At 36.9% G+C, this 19,005-nt stretch overlaps 1 protein-coding gene across 1 annotated transcript; it reads left to right on the top strand.

Annotated features, from left to right (window-relative positions):
- The first annotated feature begins 2,947 nt into the window (after positions 1-2,947).
- On the top strand, positions 2,948-18,109 carry LOC113061083 (carnitine O-acetyltransferase-like). The gene is made up of 15 exons (XM_026230240.1): positions 2,948-3,265; positions 3,515-3,733; positions 6,604-6,722; positions 6,920-6,973; positions 7,176-7,341; positions 8,009-8,183; positions 8,384-8,474; positions 8,589-8,676; positions 9,082-9,182; positions 9,410-9,529; positions 11,959-12,081; positions 12,176-12,311; positions 13,299-13,361; positions 13,442-13,579; positions 17,361-18,109. Exons 1-15 carry the CDS (start codon positions 3,215-3,217, stop codon positions 17,562-17,564), a joined length of 1,848 nt encoding a protein of 615 aa, XP_026086025.1. The 5' UTR covers positions 2,948-3,214; the 3' UTR covers positions 17,565-18,109.
- Positions 18,110-19,005: the final 896 nt, after the last annotated feature.

The following is a 19,005-nucleotide window of genomic DNA, read 5'->3' as shown; positions in this document are numbered from 1 at the left end:
AATGTCTTAAAAATATATACATCTGTTCTATTAATGCCAGGCACCAACTTATTCAAGGTGTTACACAGATTACATTACTCAAGGGTTAAACTTAATTCTTTCTATCCTACTATCTCCCCTCTCTGCAACAAATGTGAATCTGCGGAGGGCTCTCTTGGTCATCTTTTCTGGGCATGCCCAAAACTGGGTGAATTTTTCAGCTTCTTTCTGAAGCTTATACCTGTGAACTTCCTTTAGATCCTGCGACTGCCGTTCTTGGCCTCCTGGAGGCCTCTTTTCAACCACTTGTTAAAAATCAATAATGATGAGGCTATTTAAAATGTATTTTTATTATTTTATTTTTATTATTCATATATTTTTATTCAAATTTTATTGTCATTTCCGTTGTTTTCTGTCTTCAATGTAAAGATACCATGTATATCTCATGTGGTTCAGTTATACAATCTCACCTGGGCTAATGTCACACTAGCCAAAAAATCTGTTCTGACCTTCCTTGCCTGTGCATGGTAATGTGGTTATCTGCAAACTTGAATCTAACTGAAGGAGTTTTGTGTGTGTGTGTGTGTGTGTGTGTGTGTAGTTGTGTTTGGTTCTGTCCTGTGGTTGTATTGTCTATTTGTTTGAAATTCTGAAAATGATACAATAAATATAATATACAAAAAAATATATATATATATCATGGGAAACACAGGGCTTTGGGAACATATGTGTTCCTGGAGAATGAAAGCATTGAAAAAGCACAGGTATATTTGTAGCAATACAATTCAGTACAGGGTCAAAATTATTAAGTTAAAAACATATTCCATGAAGATGTTTTGTAAATTTACTGAATATATTGCCAGCAGCCATATCACCCTGGACTGGTGTCCTACTGAAGCTAAGCAGGTCTGAGCTGGTCAGTACCTGGATGGGAGACCTCTGGGAACACTAGGTTGCTGCTGGAAGAGGTGCTAGTGAAGCCAGCAGGGGGCGCTCACCCTGTGTCTGTGTGGGTCCTAGCGCCCCAGTGTAGTGATGGGGACACTATACTGTCAACAAGCACCGTCCTTCGGATGAGACGTTAAACCGAGGTCCTGACTCTGGTCATTAAAAATCCCAGGATGTCTTTCGAAAAAGAGTAGAGGTGTGACCTCTGGGTTTTTTTTTTTTTGTTTTTTTGTTTTGTACCCCCAGATTCCATAATTTAAAATATTGTCTTAACAATATCTTAACAAATCTTAACAAATCATACATCAATGGGAAAACTTGTATGCAGCATTATTCAGATTATGTATAAATCTGAAAAAAAAAAAAAAGTCCCTTATGACTGGTTTTGTGGTCCAGGGTCACATTTTTAGGACATTTCAAATCATTCATTCATTTTAAATTGTCAGGAAAGCAAGATCCCTTATGACCTTTCATTTTATTTTAATATAGGGGAGAGCGGGGTCAAAAGTAACGTGGGACGAAAGTAACAAAGCGATTTTCTCCGAGCCTCTTTCTGCATTTGCATTCCCAGCTATGACAGATATTCAGCATGCAATCCTTGACGGAGCTGAGAAATATCACGTGATTTCCTCATCATTTCCCGAAGTTAGGACCGTAAAACTGTTTTCGAGTACAAAAAGTAAATTATTGAAGCGGTAATCTTTTCAAATTAGTCGTGTTGTTTTTCTTGTTTCATGTGTCACAGTAATGATCAATCTACAGGTTATTTAGTGCTTTAACACATCCTAAAGTTTGCATTTTCAGATTTTTTCAGTATAAAATTAAATCGAGTTTAAATGTCAGGAGTTCCTGTCGGGACGAAAGTAACAGTTGTTATTTTTGTCCCGCTACAGTGACAAGAAGTATTTATTTTGTTCCAGTGCATGCTCTATTGTAAATTTCTGTGTCTTGCATTATTTATTAAAATGTTTATGTCATATTATACCAAAATAATATGTCTGAGTGAGGGTCAGACAGACAGACAGAGGTCTGGTTTTATCCAGATGTTTTTGAGAGGGTGTTTCTGGACATAGAGGAACATCTCTCTCTGGGCAGCTGCTACGTCACATTTATATTTAGTTTTTAGCCATATCTTAGCCTTAACACCTCCACCTGTGAATTTGCAGTGTTTCCAGATGTTTTAATGCACATTTTCAATTCATGCATAAAAAACAACTGAATGGATACATAAATAGGCCTACTGTTACATTATGTTTAGAGGTTTTTTTTATTATGCTAATGTAATTCAATTTTTATACTGTACATTCTGTTGAAAAAAAAAATGTTTTATAAAAATACATTGAAATTGACAATAAAAAAAAATACAGTCAGGTTTTGAGACATCTGATGAAACTTAAATTTTAAATGAAAATATGAAAATGTAATTTAATATTTTTTTTTGCATAGATAAAGGATAAAATATGTTTGCAGTTACATATTAACAAGGTCACAATCAGGTATACTTAAGAAAAATAAGAGTAACAGAAAAAAATCTAGCTTATAATGTTGTGTTACATTTGTCCCAACCGATGGGGTCGAAAGTAACAGTGTGCAACATATGTTTAAAGTGAAATTATACTGAAGTCTTTCTACATTTCTACAAAATACCACCTGGTATTGATAGACCACACTTCTGAGTTACTGGCCACAGCAGAAATATATCTCTGTCTACAACATTATCTTTTAAAATGATGTTTTTCTGAAAAATGGTACTTTCGCCCCTGCTCTCCCCTACAATATTAAAAAAAATGTGTATAGAATACTCTGCAGAACTAAATAGCCCTGCAAGTTTGATCGATTATGATTAATGATTAATGATCAACTATCTCAAAAAAAAAAAAAAAAAAGAATTAACTGCTTGCATGAAATTTTATGTTAACCTCGGAGACACTTCTCTTCAGGCTCTGGATGAATTATTTCCTTGTCCTCGTCTGATTGTTAATGCGCACATACTCGAAATAACTCGGCAGTCCACACTAAACAGTGCGCACGTGGTTCAGCCTCCACACCCGAAGCGCGTGCGGACGCTCACGAACTCGAGCCGAACTTTGACGACTTCTAACAAACTCGACACTTCAGCTGTCGAAGGAGTTTCCTGCTGTCTTGTTTAGTGTCTTAGAATAACGCGTTATCTTGCCGTAATATCATTGATGAAGATTCAGAGTCTCCGTGGCGTTCATGTTTACGCAAGATTAAGAACTAACGTTAGTTTGCTACTTCGATGTGAACAACAGACAGCGTGAAAACAATGATTTTAGAGAGAATACCTCCAAGAATATGCTCTTTATTCATGCTCGGGGTAAGTCCTGTGTAGTATGACGCACATATTGTACGCGTGTTTTTATAAGTGTTAAGCACATTCAGATTTAAAAGGACTGATTATTAGAAACACTTGTAAAATATAAACATGCATATATTAACATAAGAGATGCAAACTTCCGTCTTTGAGTTGAGGGGTCTTGCTTAAGGGAATGAGGGAAGTGACTTTGCAGTGTATTTGAAGTGTAAGCTGCCTGAGTGGTTCGTTTATCCCGGTTTGTCCGTCCAGGCCGCGCGGAGACAGGCCCACTCCTCGCCGGTGCCGCCGCAGCCGGTGCCTCCGCTGCTCCAGACGCTGCAGCGCTACCTCACGGCCCTGGAGCCGCTCCTGCCGCCCGACGAGATCGAGCACACCCGCAGGATCGTGCAGAAGTTCGGCTGCCCTGGAGGTCTGGGCGAGAAACTGCAACGAGAGCTGATCAAGAGAGCCAAGCACTCACACAACTGGGTGAGAACTGCGCGAACTATGTCAATATCAGGATTTATGTGTTAAGTCTTCAGTACTGGGCTACTTTTTTGTTTTGTTTTTTAATTAGAAAAGTATCATAATAGGCCTAGCTGCCTTTCAGTTCTTAAAGGGGCCATGACATGAGAAATCAAATTTACCTTGATCTTTTGGCATGTAAGAGGTGCTTGTACCATTCAAACAGTCTGCAAGTTTCATATCTTAAAACCTCCTAATCAAGGGCGTAACTTTGGGTCTATCATTGGGGGGGTTAAACTTGCGGCATATTTATTAATTAATTAATTTATTGAATAATTTTCTTGTGTAAAAGGTAACATGCTAATTTGCATAATTTAATTATGCACCCCCCCCCCCCAAAAAAAAGAAAAAAAAAAAGAAAACGGGTGACTCTATTGGAGCAAACATCAACTTAAGTTACAATACAGTGACATTGGTTCTACACAGTCCCTGGCACCCTCTGGCTTTACCTCACAGGACACTGGCAAACCAACATCTAGCCAGCCAACTCCAGTCAACAAAACAGCATAATAACAAAAACAAAAATAACAGCATTAAAAACTTTCAAATAGAGAAAATGAAAGTGCAAATATATTATCACTTTGCACGAAATAAAACTCAAAAGTAGATTAAAAAAATAATAATAATTGTGTTTGCATTTAGCCTCTGATAACATCAAATTCATAAACTGAGAAAATACAAGTGTGGACTGACGTTAACCTTAGTTGTGCTTTGATTGATTTTGTCACTTTGCAAACTCCATGCAAAAAAAAAAACAATTATATATATATAATATATTATAATCATCTCAAATTGAACCGGAGGTGGTAAATTCCTAATAATAATTTAACGTTACGTAATTTTTTAGGTATTTTAATGAGATAGATACCTAAAATACGTTGCGCATACAACTCAATTAATGCGATCATTATAAAGGTGTTTGAACAACAAAACACATCCACTTGCACATATTTGACAATCGGAATATCAGATATATCCTGCTATAGCTAACAAATTTGTGAAATTAGAATAAAAAAGGAAATAAAAGCAGATCATCAGTCATCAGCGCTGACAAGCAATGAATGATTCGTCTCCATGGGAACCATAAAGCCATACTACGATCAATAACGGTCGCCTTGAAAAACTTGTAAGCCTTACTTAACCTTTTCACATGTAAGTTTAAATTTAAATGTGTCTTTGTTTTGTTTTGAGTGTATGGTCAATAAATAAAGTAATTAGAAAAAAGTGGGCACAAAACATGTTTGTCATGTCTCTATTCCCCACACTTTGAGAAACGCTCAGCTAACTTAACAGCCAATTTAGCGGGGTACCTCCGTTTGGTCAGGATTTTCTTTTCTTTTTTTTTTTGGCTGGTGTCGACAAACAATGAAAAATTGTTGTCTGGCTGCCTTTCAGTGCCCTTTTCATCTTTCCGTCAGCTTTTTCCACCCATTCATCCCAGGGACTGCGCAAAATAGTGAACAAACGTGGTAGAGAAAGCCGGTTGGGTAATACCAAGTAGTCGGTGCGGGGGGCGGGGGGTACATTACAGATTATTTAAAATATGATACTATCTTTCTTGCTGGCAAATGAAATTAATAAAGAAAACGAACAAAAGTATTTATTCTGAATATTTCATATTTTAATCTGAATGGTTTGATGATATTGAGGGGGTTATATTAGTTGGATCTGATTTTTGGGGGGGTCATGACCCCCCTAACCCCCCTGCAAATTACGCGCATGCTCCTAATTATAAATAAAGCAAGCATTTAGAGAGTGAATCGTCCATCACTGGTTTCACAATTCAATTTCAATTACCATACCAGTGATTCAATTCAACTTGATATCCTGATGCGTCGCAATTATATCAAATATATTTAGTTATTTATATTAAATTATATAGGCTATATTTAAACATAATTAAAAATGAATAATAGTAATAATGAAAAGTTATAATAAAAGTTAAAGTTACAAGCAGCTGAATGTGTTTCACTCCATCTCGAATTGCGCTTGTGGAAAATGCTTGAGAGACAGTGTCTCTTCTGCGGCTCGGTACACTTTCAGCTCGTTGTTTTAGTCTCAAGCAAGACTGTACGACATTCACGTTACATAATTTGGCAGATTTTTATGTAGAAAGGGTGACAGTGTACCGCATTAAAAATAAACGATCATTTGTTTTCATAACCGCTGGCCAAATTAAAAAACAAAGGTAAAGGTAAATCATGTTTGAGAGCACAGCTTGTGTATTTTGTCAATAGTGAGGATCGTCTCTGAGTCTGATTGTTCTGAATGCAAGTGTTTTTTTGTGTCAAAAGCAAATAGAAATGACTTAATCACTTGTCTTGACTGGATAGAGTATACAGATGTGCGTTTGCTCAGACACAGTCCTCTCACTTGAGTCTGTTGTCAGGACGAATGGAGTGAAAGAACGTTTGCTTTGAGGCGTTTGGTTTAAACCGCTCGGTCGCGTCTTTGTACAGATATCAGAAGGGTCCCAGAAGAAGGAACAAGTGGATGGTTTGTTTAATGGCATCCCGGATCATGTCAGAGGATTGATCGGAGCATTTTGTGTTGTAAATGAGTCACTGTGTCATGGAGCGTTCACAAACATTGGTTGTCAGAATGAGGGTTGAACACAATCACTTTTCTGATTTTTTTTCTTTGTGTGTGTAAAAGAACATTATTGACATAAGCTAACTTATGAGCATATAATAAAAAACTGTATCCTTTTCTTGGGTCTTACTAAGAAAAGGAGATGAGGATGAACCATAATCTGTGTTTTAGGCGCACTAGCAGGCTGGTGTGTTTAGTTTGGTCTGGAGCATTTGGTGAGTGTGTGTCATGACTTTTCCCAGATTTCAGACTGGTGGGTGCAGTGGGCGTACCTGGAGTGCAGACAGCCCTTGGCAGTGCATTCGAACCCTGCCATCTCTCTGCCCAAACGAGACTTCACTGACTGGAAAGGTCAACTAGTGTATGTGACAGCCAAGATCAACACACACAAACACCCTTATAGAACTACTGATATACTGTCCTTTCCCTTCGGACGGTTCAGATAACTGATTGCACAGTAAAATCAAAGCATGGAACAAGCTGTTTTATCTGATATGCTCTTCTATCTGCGTATTTAATCTGCGTAATGTCTGTATGTCTACATTGTTTCTTGTGCAGGTTTGCATCAAAGCTGATTGCAGGAGTGTTGGACTTCAAAGCTCAGGTGGACAGGTCTGCATAATATTATTTAAACACAGTGGCAGATTTACACATTTATGTCTGAGCACCTTTGACCGGTTTTCCAAGCAGTGCCAAACACTGGAACTTAATATCATGATATTATTTCTAAATATGTCATACTGTTGCTGTCTTTAGCTCAATGTGACTCCCTCTCTTTTTATCTTTCTCCTTGATTCCTCTCTCGCTCCTCCAGTGGGAGGCTGGCGCCGGAGTACATGCGCGGACACCCGTTGTGTATGGAGCTGTTTCCTCAGTTGTTCTCCTCCTGTCGAATCCCAGGCCCCAAACATGACCATGTGGTTCACTATGGACGTCCACGCTATGGCCAAGCACACATTACAGTGGTCAGGAACTACCAGGTAACCTACATTACATAGTAAGATGATATTAGCAAAATAGATAGCCATGATTCTACAACCCAGCAAAAAAATCACATGGTTAAACAGATCTGGGAAACTATCCAGTGCTTATTTGTTTGCGTTCTAGAGAGTGTCAAAAGGCCTTATTTACTAATTTTTATATTTCCATTCATTCATTTAGCAGACAACTTATTATTATTTTTAAATCCAATATGACTTACTATTGATTACAACAGAAGCAATCGAAAACCAACAAAAGAGCAAAAATAGGAAAGTGCTATCATAAGCCTCAGTTAGCTTAACTGACACGTACACGTAGCGGTGTATATAAAGATGGATTTCTGCAGCATTCAGCAATGTCACAGACATACCTATCTTGAATGCATTTTTGCTCACATTAAATCTTTTTCGCATACGTTCACACTGCAAAGTTTGGGGAATGACATCCGCATATTAATGCAGGATTCACACTCGAAAGAGCAATGGACGGGACAAAAAATATGAAATATGTGTGAAAATGTATTTGTATTGTGGCTAGAGCACACTCACTAATTTCTGAAACACACATGAGCCTGGATAAACCTGTGTTTTGTTATATGTGAGCATACAGTTTCTTTAAAGCCCACAAACATGTATATCTTAGTGATTAATGCGTGGTTGTGTGTAGTTTTTCCAGCTGGATGTTTACAACAGTGATGGAACACCACTGACCGAGAGTCAGATCCTTGCTCAGCTGTTGCGGATCCGCTCTCAGTCCTGGAAGACCGATAAGCAGCCGATGGGGATCTTGACCAGCGAGCATCGTCACACCTGGGGTCAGGCTTACACACGCTTGCTCAGAGGTGAACCTCTAGTACTGTTACACACGACACCAGGGAAGAGTGATGCACAGCAGGGCTCTGTACGAGGCCAGCCTCTGGCTTCACTCATGTGACCCGCTGTGGTTATATTCCACTCTTTACCATCTAGCTGCATATTTCAAATTTCTTGAGTTTTATGCTTGATTTAAACTTTTTTTTTTTTTTTTTACCCCCTTTTGTAGATAAAATCAATAAAGAGTCTGTGAGGCTGATAGAGAAATCGATCTTTACGTTGTGCTTGGACTCTCCGGTTATGATGATTTCTGATGAGAAGTAAGAATGGTTCACACATTGATTGATTGTGGATGATCCTGACAGTTGCTATTCTCATCTGATGTGTACCGGTGATGGTTTGATGTGGTGCTAAGGATGTTGGTTGTTTGGCAGGTATTCTAGTCGAATGGCAGCACAGATTTTGCATGGGGGTGGCACTTTCTCAAACAGTGGCAATCGCTGGTTTGACAAGACGCTTCAGGTGAGTTACATGGCCAAGGCTCGGTCTTACTGCTCTGGCACTTAAACTAGGACCAGCTCTCATTTATAATTAAGGGTGATGAATGACCCTTTTTCAGGAAATGTATCTCTAAAGAAAACCCTGATGTCACAGTTAAAGTAATTTGATAATATAATAATCATCATTACTCAACATGTGTAAAACTGTCATTCATATAGTTAGTTAAATCCCAGTGGAGGACCGCATCTTCATACATGTCAAACGCCTTCTTTTAGTCTTCTTAAAATTGTGTAAACCATGATTAATTTCGTTTAAATACTTGGTCAGTTTCAGCTTTTCTTCATTTTCATTGTTAACCTATTTGTTTTTCCCCCCGTATCTGTTTATTTGTTCTTTTCTTTCTTCTCCCCTCTGCTCTGTGTTCAGTTTGTTGTTGGAGAGGATGGGTCTTGGGGTCTCTTGTATGAACATGCGACAGCTGAAGGTCCACCTATAGCCACATTGTTGGATCATGTACTAGAATACTGGTAATAACCTAATAATCATGCCTTAAGGGAAGCTGTTCCATGCATTTCTGATCTCTGCATTGTTTAGGCAGCATCTCACTAGCCAAATTGCTTTGTTTAATGGTGTCAGTCCTACAATGTTTTTGATGAGTCCTCGTCTGTAACTTGGAGGACTCTCGGCCAGAGAGATGCTGGCCTTAAAAGAGTTTAGTGTGGTAACAATAATGGACAATGTTTTTCTCTGTTAGTAAGAAACCAGACAGGATGCGAGCTCCTTTGATTCCTCTGCCCATGCCCAAGAAACTCTACTTCTACATCAATTCTGAGATCAAATGGGATCTAGAGATGGCCAAGCAAAACCTGGATATGTGAGTTCAAATGCCTGTTACTGTTACTGTTTTGGGCTCTTTGGTGAACTGTTGTGTACTCTTTTCTTTAGCTGGAGGGGCTTAGCTGGGCTAGCTGGGAGATTGGCCAAATGTAGTATTGCAGTAGACCAGTCTTGAGCTCACAGGAACTTTTATTATCAGTAGCTGCCAGTCTACATTTACATAATAGGATTATCTCAATACATTTTTTACATTCATGAATTTAGCAGACACTTTTATCCAAATCAACTTACAGGCTAACTTTTTTTTTTTTTTTTTTACCTAACATGTGTTCCCTGGGAATCAAACCCACAACCTTGTGCTGCTAACGCAATGCTCTACACTTGAGCTGCAGGAACACTCTGTTCTGGAGAGTGCTAAAAGGTCCCTATTTAACCTATTTATTAATTTAGCAAACTTTTTTTTTAATCCAAAGTGACTTACTATTGATTACAATAGAAGCAGTCGAAACTAGGGCTGTGCGATATGGACAAAAAAACCATCACGATTTTTGGATCAATTTTGCGATTTCGATTTTAATCACGATTTTGACACACACAGACATGCTTTACAGTCATAAATGCATACATTTTAAACATATTTCCAAAAGAAAACCAATGAGAGCTTTATCAAATGTCTCTAGAACAAAATAATCACTAGGTAAAGATGTCAAACAAAATGTTAAGACATACGGAAAAAAATAAAAATAAAACCGTGTTCAGGGATTTTGTTTTCCTCTTTTTTTTTTTTTTGCATTGGTCATAAAGCTCACAGTATCGGTGCCTCAGGTGTTAAATGTTTTGCCCAATATATTTATTGCCCAAGGGTCACACGTACTACGTCTGCAGTGCGTATACAGTAAGTTATGTGTATGCAGTTCAGAAGCAGCAACTCGGACCTCAAAAAAATAAAAATAAAATATTGTACCCGACCCTCTTCCTGACCCGCATTTTTTAAAAGCAGTAAATGCTCATCGTAGCGTCATTGGGCCATAGGAACGTTGGCAAAACTAACTAGGCAAAAAAAACACCTTAATATATTATGATTTTGTCAAGAATTATAAAAAATCGTCAGTAAGCTCATAATTTGTACTAAAATAGTCTAGTCTGGCTATGTCTATTTGTATGTTTCTGCAAGGTCAGCGGACAGCGAGGCTCGGGTTTGTTCCGATCCGAGCTCGTGAGCGGAGAGCGTAATTCTGAATATCCCGCTCCGCTCGCTCATTCATTGGGGTCTCGCTCAACCCAGAATGACCTGCTGGTCCGAAAATATGCAAGGAGTCATTTAATTGTTTAGTAATAAACTTGTCTTTTCTGTGTTACTGCAAAGATAAAGTTGACGATGCATGAACGCCAGAGAGAAATGCACATTTCATATGGATTACATCATCAGAGAGTGGCCCATTTATTTTGGTTTGAATATTTTCATTTAAAAGAAGACATTTTAAGCTTTCTGTAATATAAAGCCTATATTTCTCAAATCTGTGAGGCACACGCTGAGTGCCGGCGCCTATATACATTGTCTGCTAGGCTACATATTTGCTTCTTATTTATTAAATATGGGCAACTGATTGATAAAACATTGATCAAAATTAAGATACAATTTATACAAAACAAAAATCTTTTAAAAAGAGTTTTCTACAAAACAAAACTTAATGAAGTCGTCAAAATCATGTTTTACCAAAAACAGCGCCGTTGCTCCCCATGCAGTCTTCTTTACTGTCTCCATCTCTACGTACAGACTGAGCTCCTGCGTCATCTTCACCACTTGTAGTATAATTTCTTTGCTCCATGTACATCTGCGTTAGATGGATGTTTCTACACATAATGGTGCTCCCGTTAAGTTAATGTTTGAAAAACACACAGCACTGTGTTCGATTCTTCCAACATGTCAGAAAAAGCAAAAATGTTGGATCCAGTCTCTTTATCAGAAGACCGCTGCTTTTTCTGGTATCCCAATGCAGTTAACGTTAAGAGAGAAAACCGATATTAAATAGCATAATTTAAGTACAACACAGATCATTTCTCTATAGTTAATACTACACTATACTGTAGCATTCATTAACAGTGTTGTAAATACTATAATATATACAGTATGGTATGATTTCAAAATACTATAGTATTTACTGGTGAATTATTCTACATCCATCAGCTGTGTTTGAATAATAAAAGCCAAAGCCAGTCAAACATAAGTCTGTATGTGTAAATATTTGCAGTTTAAAGAATCTTGGCATCAGCAGTATTTTGAGGCTATAATGTGTGAAAACCCTCTAGACTGTCTGGCAGTTGTTGAGGTCTGGTACGACTTTAACCCAGGCAAAATTTGAGAATGACTTTGTCTTTTACATTTATGAATAAGTGGAGGAAATAAAGAACTGAATGCTGCTAATAAAATGCTAATTTGTATTTTTAAAACTAAATTTCCCCTAGTCTCATCAACGATTTGGACATCAACTGTTTTAACTTCAAGCGCTTTGGAAAAGAGTTTGTCAAGCAACTTAAGCTGAGTCCAAACTCCTTCATCCAGGTGGCGATTCAGCTGGCCTACTACCGGTGAGGCTTTTGGATGAAGTTCTGCATCATCCAGTAACGACAGATGATAAAAGTGAAAGAATAAAGTGTGCGTTTGGCTCATGTTCTCTGCTAGAGTCCACAGTGAAGTATGTGCAGCCTGCGACATCGCCTCTCTGAGGATGTTCCAGGGAGGGAGAACTGACTACATCCGCTCTCCGACCAATCAGATGCTGAGCTTCATACAGGCCTTTGACGATGATGCCATGTCTGTGAGTAATGGATCAGTTTGGAGCAGCACACATTGTGGTGGTGGAAAAACACTGGGAACTGGTTGCATTGTTCTGCCTTTGGAGTCAGAAAGCAAATCATGCTTTTCTTATATAGATCATCTAAAAAGCCAACATTGTCTTAAATAGCCTTCAAGGCACTTCATCTTTTATGAGATGTGATTTTTAAACTCAATCTTGATTTTTGTAAAATGTTGGAACAAGATGTTAAATATATAAGGATAAGGTTAAAAAAAAAATACTTCAATACCTTGAAGTAACTACAAATGAGCATGTAAAGCAAAAATCTTTAAAAGAAATGCCGTGAGAAGCATGCTCTGATCTGCACAATGTTTTCACTTTTCTCCCCCTTACCTTTTTGCGTCTCTTTTTTAAACAGAAAAATTATGGAGATAACATGCAATGATTATTACTCTACCTTTAAAGCATAAATTTAATTTAAACAATAGGTCTATATGAAGTTCATAGGGGACGATTTATTTCCATTTACAGCATGAAATACTCTTTAAACCTATAATAGTTCACATAAAATTGAACTCTTTTATATATTTCACAAAATCCTTTTTTCACAAATCCTTTATTTTTCCTAGTTTAGTCTTTATGACTAGATTTAACTCAACAATTGTGATTTTGTCAATTCTGATTTAAAAAGGCTAAAGTTTGGATATAAACTCATGATTCTGAACCAACGGATAAAGAGAGATTGAGAAGCTGATTTTTTTCTTATCAGAATTGTGAGATATAATCCCGGAATAGTAAGGGGGAAAAAGTCAAAATTATCTTTTTTTTTTTTTTTTTTATCATTTTATTCCATAGACTACTACATTAAAACTGGCTTTTCTGTCACCAAATAGGCTCCAAACACCAAAATTGGTCTATTAGCATGGTGGAGAGGGACACCATGTGACATGTCACATTCATAAGTAATGCTGATCATTAAATGTGTGTTTGTGTTGGCATGTGTTTTAGAGAGAAGCTAAGGTGCAGCTGCTGAGAGAGGCTGTTGATGCGTACAGCATCCTCACAGAGCAGGTGAATAACATGGAAGCTTCTGACTCTATGCCCACATCCATATTTATGTTGACTGCATAATGAGTGTCATTTTTGATCAGTCGCTGAAGGGGCAGGGTATAGATCGCCACTTGCTGGGTCTTAAACTTCAAGCCATCGCGGAGGGACTGAGCGTGCCCCGAATCTTCATGGACACGGCCTATGGACTTGCCACTCACTGGAAACTCAGAACAGGACAGGTAACTTTGTTACATTCAAACAAAAGCTGCCTTAAAGGGGCCATGAACTGAGAAACCAAAAGTCCCTTGATATTTTGAAATAGAAGTCATTGTACTGTTAAAAAAAACATCCTGCAAGTTTCAGAACTCAAAACTTTTTTTGTTAGTCTAAAAACAGCTGAAGCAGTCTGCCAAAACCACAGTTTGTGGAATCTTCTACTCAATGATGTAATAGTTTGGATAAGCACCACCAAGCAAGAATAAGACACCTCATGCACAGGCTGTGTTTTGAGGAGGCACTTACACAGTTCAGACGGTTCAAGCATTGCAGTGCATCAGAGGTAAAAAAAATAATAATAAAATACAAACCTGATTCAAAAAAAAGTTGGGACACTGTACAAATTGTGAATAAAAACGGAATGCAACGATGTGGAATTTTCTAATTTCAATATTTTATTCAGAATACAACATAGATGACATATAAAATGTTTAAACTGAGAAAATGTATCATTTTAAGGGAAAAATAAGTTGATTTAAAATTTATTGGCATCAACACAAGACAAAAAAAGTTGGAACAAGGCCATGTTTACCACTGTGTAGCATCCCATCTTTTTATAACAGTCTGCGAAAGTCTGGGGATTGAGGAGACAGGTTGCTCAAGTTTAGGAATAGGAATGTTGTCCCATTCTTGTCTAATACAGGCTTCTAGTTGCTCAACTGTCTTAGGACTTATTTGTCTCATCTTCCTCTTTATGATGCACCAAATGTTTTTCTATGGGGGAAAGATCTGGACTGCAGGCTGGCCATTTCAGTACTTCACAAATATAATTTATATACAATAAATACAATTTTAGTGCCCAATACCGAACCTTGTGGAACACCACATGTAACTTAAATCTGATTTAACACCATTTATTTGTGCAAACATATATCTGTCTCTGAGGTAACTTTTCATCCAAGGGAAGGCTTTTCCTCTTATACCATATCTCTCTAGTTTCATCATTAATAAGCCATAATCAATAGTGTCAAAAGCTTTATTTTAAGTCTAGGAACAGCCCCACAGTATATTCATTATTATCCACTGAAGTAGAAATGTCTTCTACCAGTTCCATCAATGCCATTAAGGTTGACCTATTTGCTCTAAAGCCATATTGATGTTTGTGTTTATCTATAAAATTATCAAGCCTGCATAAAATAAATTTCTCTAAAATCTTTGAGAACTGGGGGAAAAAAGAGAAATTGGTCTGTAGTTGGAAAAAATATGCCGATCTCCACTTTTAAAAATAGGAATAACTTTAGCTGTTTTCATATTACTTGGGAATAATGACCGATTACAAATGTCTAAGTGGTTTTACTATATTCTATAATGTTTTTTATTAATGACATGTCAATATCATTACAGTCAATGGAATATTTATTCTTACAGTTATTAATGTCAATTATTTCCTTTTCATCAACTCGCCTAAAACAAGTATTACTAGAAATATTGCCTAATATCTACCTAATTCCCAATTCTCTGCTCCACAATCTCCTTTGCTAACTTATACCGAATATTTACATAATACTCATTGAATTCATTGACACTGCCATTCATTGTATTTATACTTAAAATAATTTGGGTAATCTACTTTTCCAGTATTCTTTTTAATTCTACAATTTCTACCATTTTGTTTTTACATGCCTTCTATATTCCCTCAGTTATCCATGGTTTATCCAAATTTTTTTATTTTTCCTAACATTAAACAATGTTTATCATTTAGTTAGGTTAATATTGTCAAAAAGCACCATACGCTCCATTAGGATCTTTATTTACATAAACCTAATTCCAGTTTTGTTTCTTTAAGTCCTCACCAAGAGCAGCAATAACTTCTGGTGTTCTATGTCAAATAGGCATTGCATAACTATTTTTCAAATAACCTTTAAAAGATCCCAAAAACTGGAAGATGATCAGTCATATTATTTATAAATAACTTTCTACTATTTCCCCTCATATTTAATTTGTGTTGTCTGTAAATGTAGCAGTATCTACCGTTACTCTACTAGGTTTTGTAATCACAGGAAATAGACTTTTACTATACATTGTATGAATAAAATTTGTTATCATCTCATTTCCATTTGGATTCAACAAATCGATATTGAAATCTCCACATACAATTTGTACTTTGTTCTCATTCCATTTGTCTAGCATACCAAATAAATTATCAGTACATGTTCCCGGTAATCTATACACACAACTAATAATTGTATTTTTCTATCTTTCAGACTTGATTTCTGTGGTTACCCATTCCATAATATCATCTATAATCATTAACATACTTTTAATCGAATTACATCTTAAAGCGGTGTCGCTTTCTCATTATAAAGCCATGTCTCCGACACGGCAATAACTTTAAATATATTAAACTGACACAATCCTTAATGTATAATACATTTTTTAAAAGACTACAGCTATTTAGATGTCATATTGATAATGTCCACTTTATTTTCATGTTTCTATGATTTTTTTTTTTTTATCAATTTAAACGTACAGTATGGAATTTTTGGCAACAGGGGTCACTCAATCAAAATAATAACATAAGACGTACTTTGATGACGTCGGGAAAGAGCGTAAGGCTCATGGGAGGAGTTGTTCATTGGAACATGCGCTCTGTCGCTCCCTGTCATTCCTCACTCATTCTAACCTAGTATTTTGACAATCACGTCTTTTTGAACAGAGAGATATATGAATTATGAGACCCCTATCAAATCAATATTCCATCTAGCTAGTAGTAATATATGTTAAAACACTGTTGCCTTTCGTTAATAATTATAATTACATTATAACTATGATATCCAACAAGTTAGAGAACTGCATTTGAAGCTACTTTATTCAGCTAGATATAGAACAAATGTAGATTTACATGAGAGCTAGTGCGTCTGCGTTTTACACAAGAAATCATCGTTTCACAAAATATACGGATAGATAAAGTTAGCTGAATGGATGCATACCTGTTTATCAGAATGCAAGCGAGTTCGGCATCTCTCTGTAGTTTCAGCTTGTCACGAAACTCTATCTTGGAAATGCAACTCCAATATTTACCCGTGTCTTGTTTTTCTATCTTGTCCCAAAACCTTCTCGGGTCATTTATTTCACCCATACGTTTGCGCTTCACAGAACGTGCAGGCAAAGCATAAACATGATCCATAACTAAGTTATTGATTGAGGTATAAATACGAATATAAACAATATAAATATCTTAGTCTCGATCAAGGCTAGCTACTACTTTTTCTTCTTCGTCTCTTCTTTGTTTCTGTTCGCCTTTGTATTTGGCGGTTCCACAGGAAGTTAGATAAACTAGAGGGGTCAAAGTTTATATGACGCCATAGACGGGTGACAAAACGGAAATAAAGAAATGTGCCGTGTCTTCTAATTAAACTATAATTTTCTCCAGATTTGAAAGTTCGTGGAAACTGTCGGGATGATGTAAGTACACAACTAAAAAATATATATAACATAGATATAGTGATTTCTGCTATTTTTAAAGCAGAACAATTACATATTGCGCCTTTAAACTAAATTCTTCCTCAACTGCGCTGGCGATTGGTGTTTTTTTTTTTTTTTTTTACAATATAAATTTCTGTCCTTCCTGAAGTAGCTGCACACCACAGAGTGCCGCCATCTTGGATCCCATCACCTTCAATTACTGTATTTCGTTTTTGATATGGTTACATCCATCCTCGTATTTCATCCCCATCTTGAGTGCATTGCAGGTCTGTTGTAAATGTATTTTACCATTGTATCTTCTGTGCATCTTCCTCACAGGTGCCTGCCAACACAGACAGTGTGATGTGTTTTGGACCGCTGGTTCCAGATGGATATGCAGTCTGTTACAATCCACAGCCAGATCACGTCCACTTCTCCATCACTGCCTTCAACTGCTGTGAGGAAACCAACGCAGAGAAGCTGGCTCTCACATTGGAACGATCGCTTCGGGATCTCCAGGAGTTATTTCAGCCCACCGTCTAGACACTCAGATGGTTTTAACACTACTCCAGCGTTGTGACAGCTTCAGGAAGACAGAATGCACTCCTGAAAGAGCCAGGCTTTAACAAATGGTCTTCATGGAAGCTTACACCTGAGATGCACCTGTACACATATGATGGACCATTTGCTAATAAGAAATACATGGTTATTTTTGGTATTTTAAGAACAACTATTAAAGCTTAAACCAGTAATCTAATGTAATGCAACACTTAAAGGTGTTTAAAATGTGATATTCTCTAATTTTGTGCATTTGGGTCCCTCTGCAGCATGGAGTTTCAAATAAGTCAGATTTTATGTGACATGTTAAATCCCAACAGTTCAATTTGATGTACGCTTCATTAACTGTGTGCTTTGTCAGAAAGTGACCAAATATTTCCAAAACTCACACATTTATATATTTTTGGAAATCATTTAAATGTTACAAAATCAGTAATTGTTACTATTTAAATATATGGGAGATATCTGTTGCTCATGATGTACTGAAAAAAAAAAAGTGTTTTCTGATAATAAATCAAGTGGTAACATGAGTTTTGTTTTTTTTTTTTCTTCTCCAAATGTCCCCTCGCTCTGATTATATGAATAGTTAGGTTGGTTTGTTCTGAAAGCAAGTTGCAAACCATTTCATTAGAATCCAATTACTGTTTTCTCACAAGCTGTATCTTCTTGTCAGTAGTGCTAACCAGTTTTGGTTCAGTATAAATGTTGAAGTGCTACCTACTGCACACAGTAAAGTCACTCCAGAGCCATGCTCTTCCACTTAATATGCTTTTGTAAGATTTGCTCACTCACTGCTGGCTGGAAATGTACAAACTTACATTTTTCACAGTGAACGTTCTGCACCAATTGCTGTACAAAATCAGGCAGGACAAGGGGTAAATGCTGCTAGTTTAGCCGAAAGGGTTTCCGGAGCGGTGACTGAAGCTGTCAGGTCCCACATGGCCTGCTGCCTCGAGGAAAGACCTAGTTTTGAGTGTCCTGGCATGCAGAGCTGGTGGATTACATGTATTTGTCCCCCTGCCAAACTATTACACACTAACTGAAATCACTACCTGATTCCCTAGCATTTCCGTAAATCCTTTGGTTAAATGCTGTGCAAATCCTGACTAATGATTATTGTGTGAATGTTTATAGAACTGGAAGACTTTTTAAGTGTATTTAAACCGTAGGCTGATTTAGAAAGCAAAGAAAAAAGTAATTGGGGAGAATGAATAAATTCTGAATAATTTATTGATATTGTGTGAATATATAGGCATTTAATAAAAACTAAATTTATTTTGATATTTTGACACTGCAGACATTCTACTAACTATAAGAAACTTTGTGACTATGTCTATTAACTCTAAGAGACTTAGATTGGGTTTAGGATTAGTAGGATATGGTTCTCATAGTATGTTGCATGTTGTGGATCCATCACAATAAAGTG

The sequence above is a fragment of the Carassius auratus genome, chromosome 4, assembly GCF_003368295.1.
Source record: "Carassius auratus strain Wakin chromosome 4, ASM336829v1, whole genome shotgun sequence".
Lineage (NCBI taxonomy): Eukaryota > Metazoa > Chordata > Actinopteri > Cypriniformes > Cyprinidae > Carassius > Carassius auratus.
Note: the sequence above shows the minus strand (reverse complement) of the source record. Positions and strands in the feature narration are given on the sequence as shown.

Coding starts and splice junctions, on each gene's coding strand:
- LOC113061083 (XM_026230240.1), top strand. CDS start 3,215: ATGATTTTAGAGAGAATACCTCCAAGAATATGCTCTTTATTCATGCTC. Junction 8,475..8,588: donor ATGATGATTTCTGATGAGAA/GTAAGAATGGTT, acceptor GTTGTTTGGCAG/GTATTCTAGTCGAATGGCAG. Junction 9,183..9,409: donor GATCATGTACTAGAATACTG/GTAATAACCTAA, acceptor TTTCTCTGTTAG/TAAGAAACCAGACAGGATGC.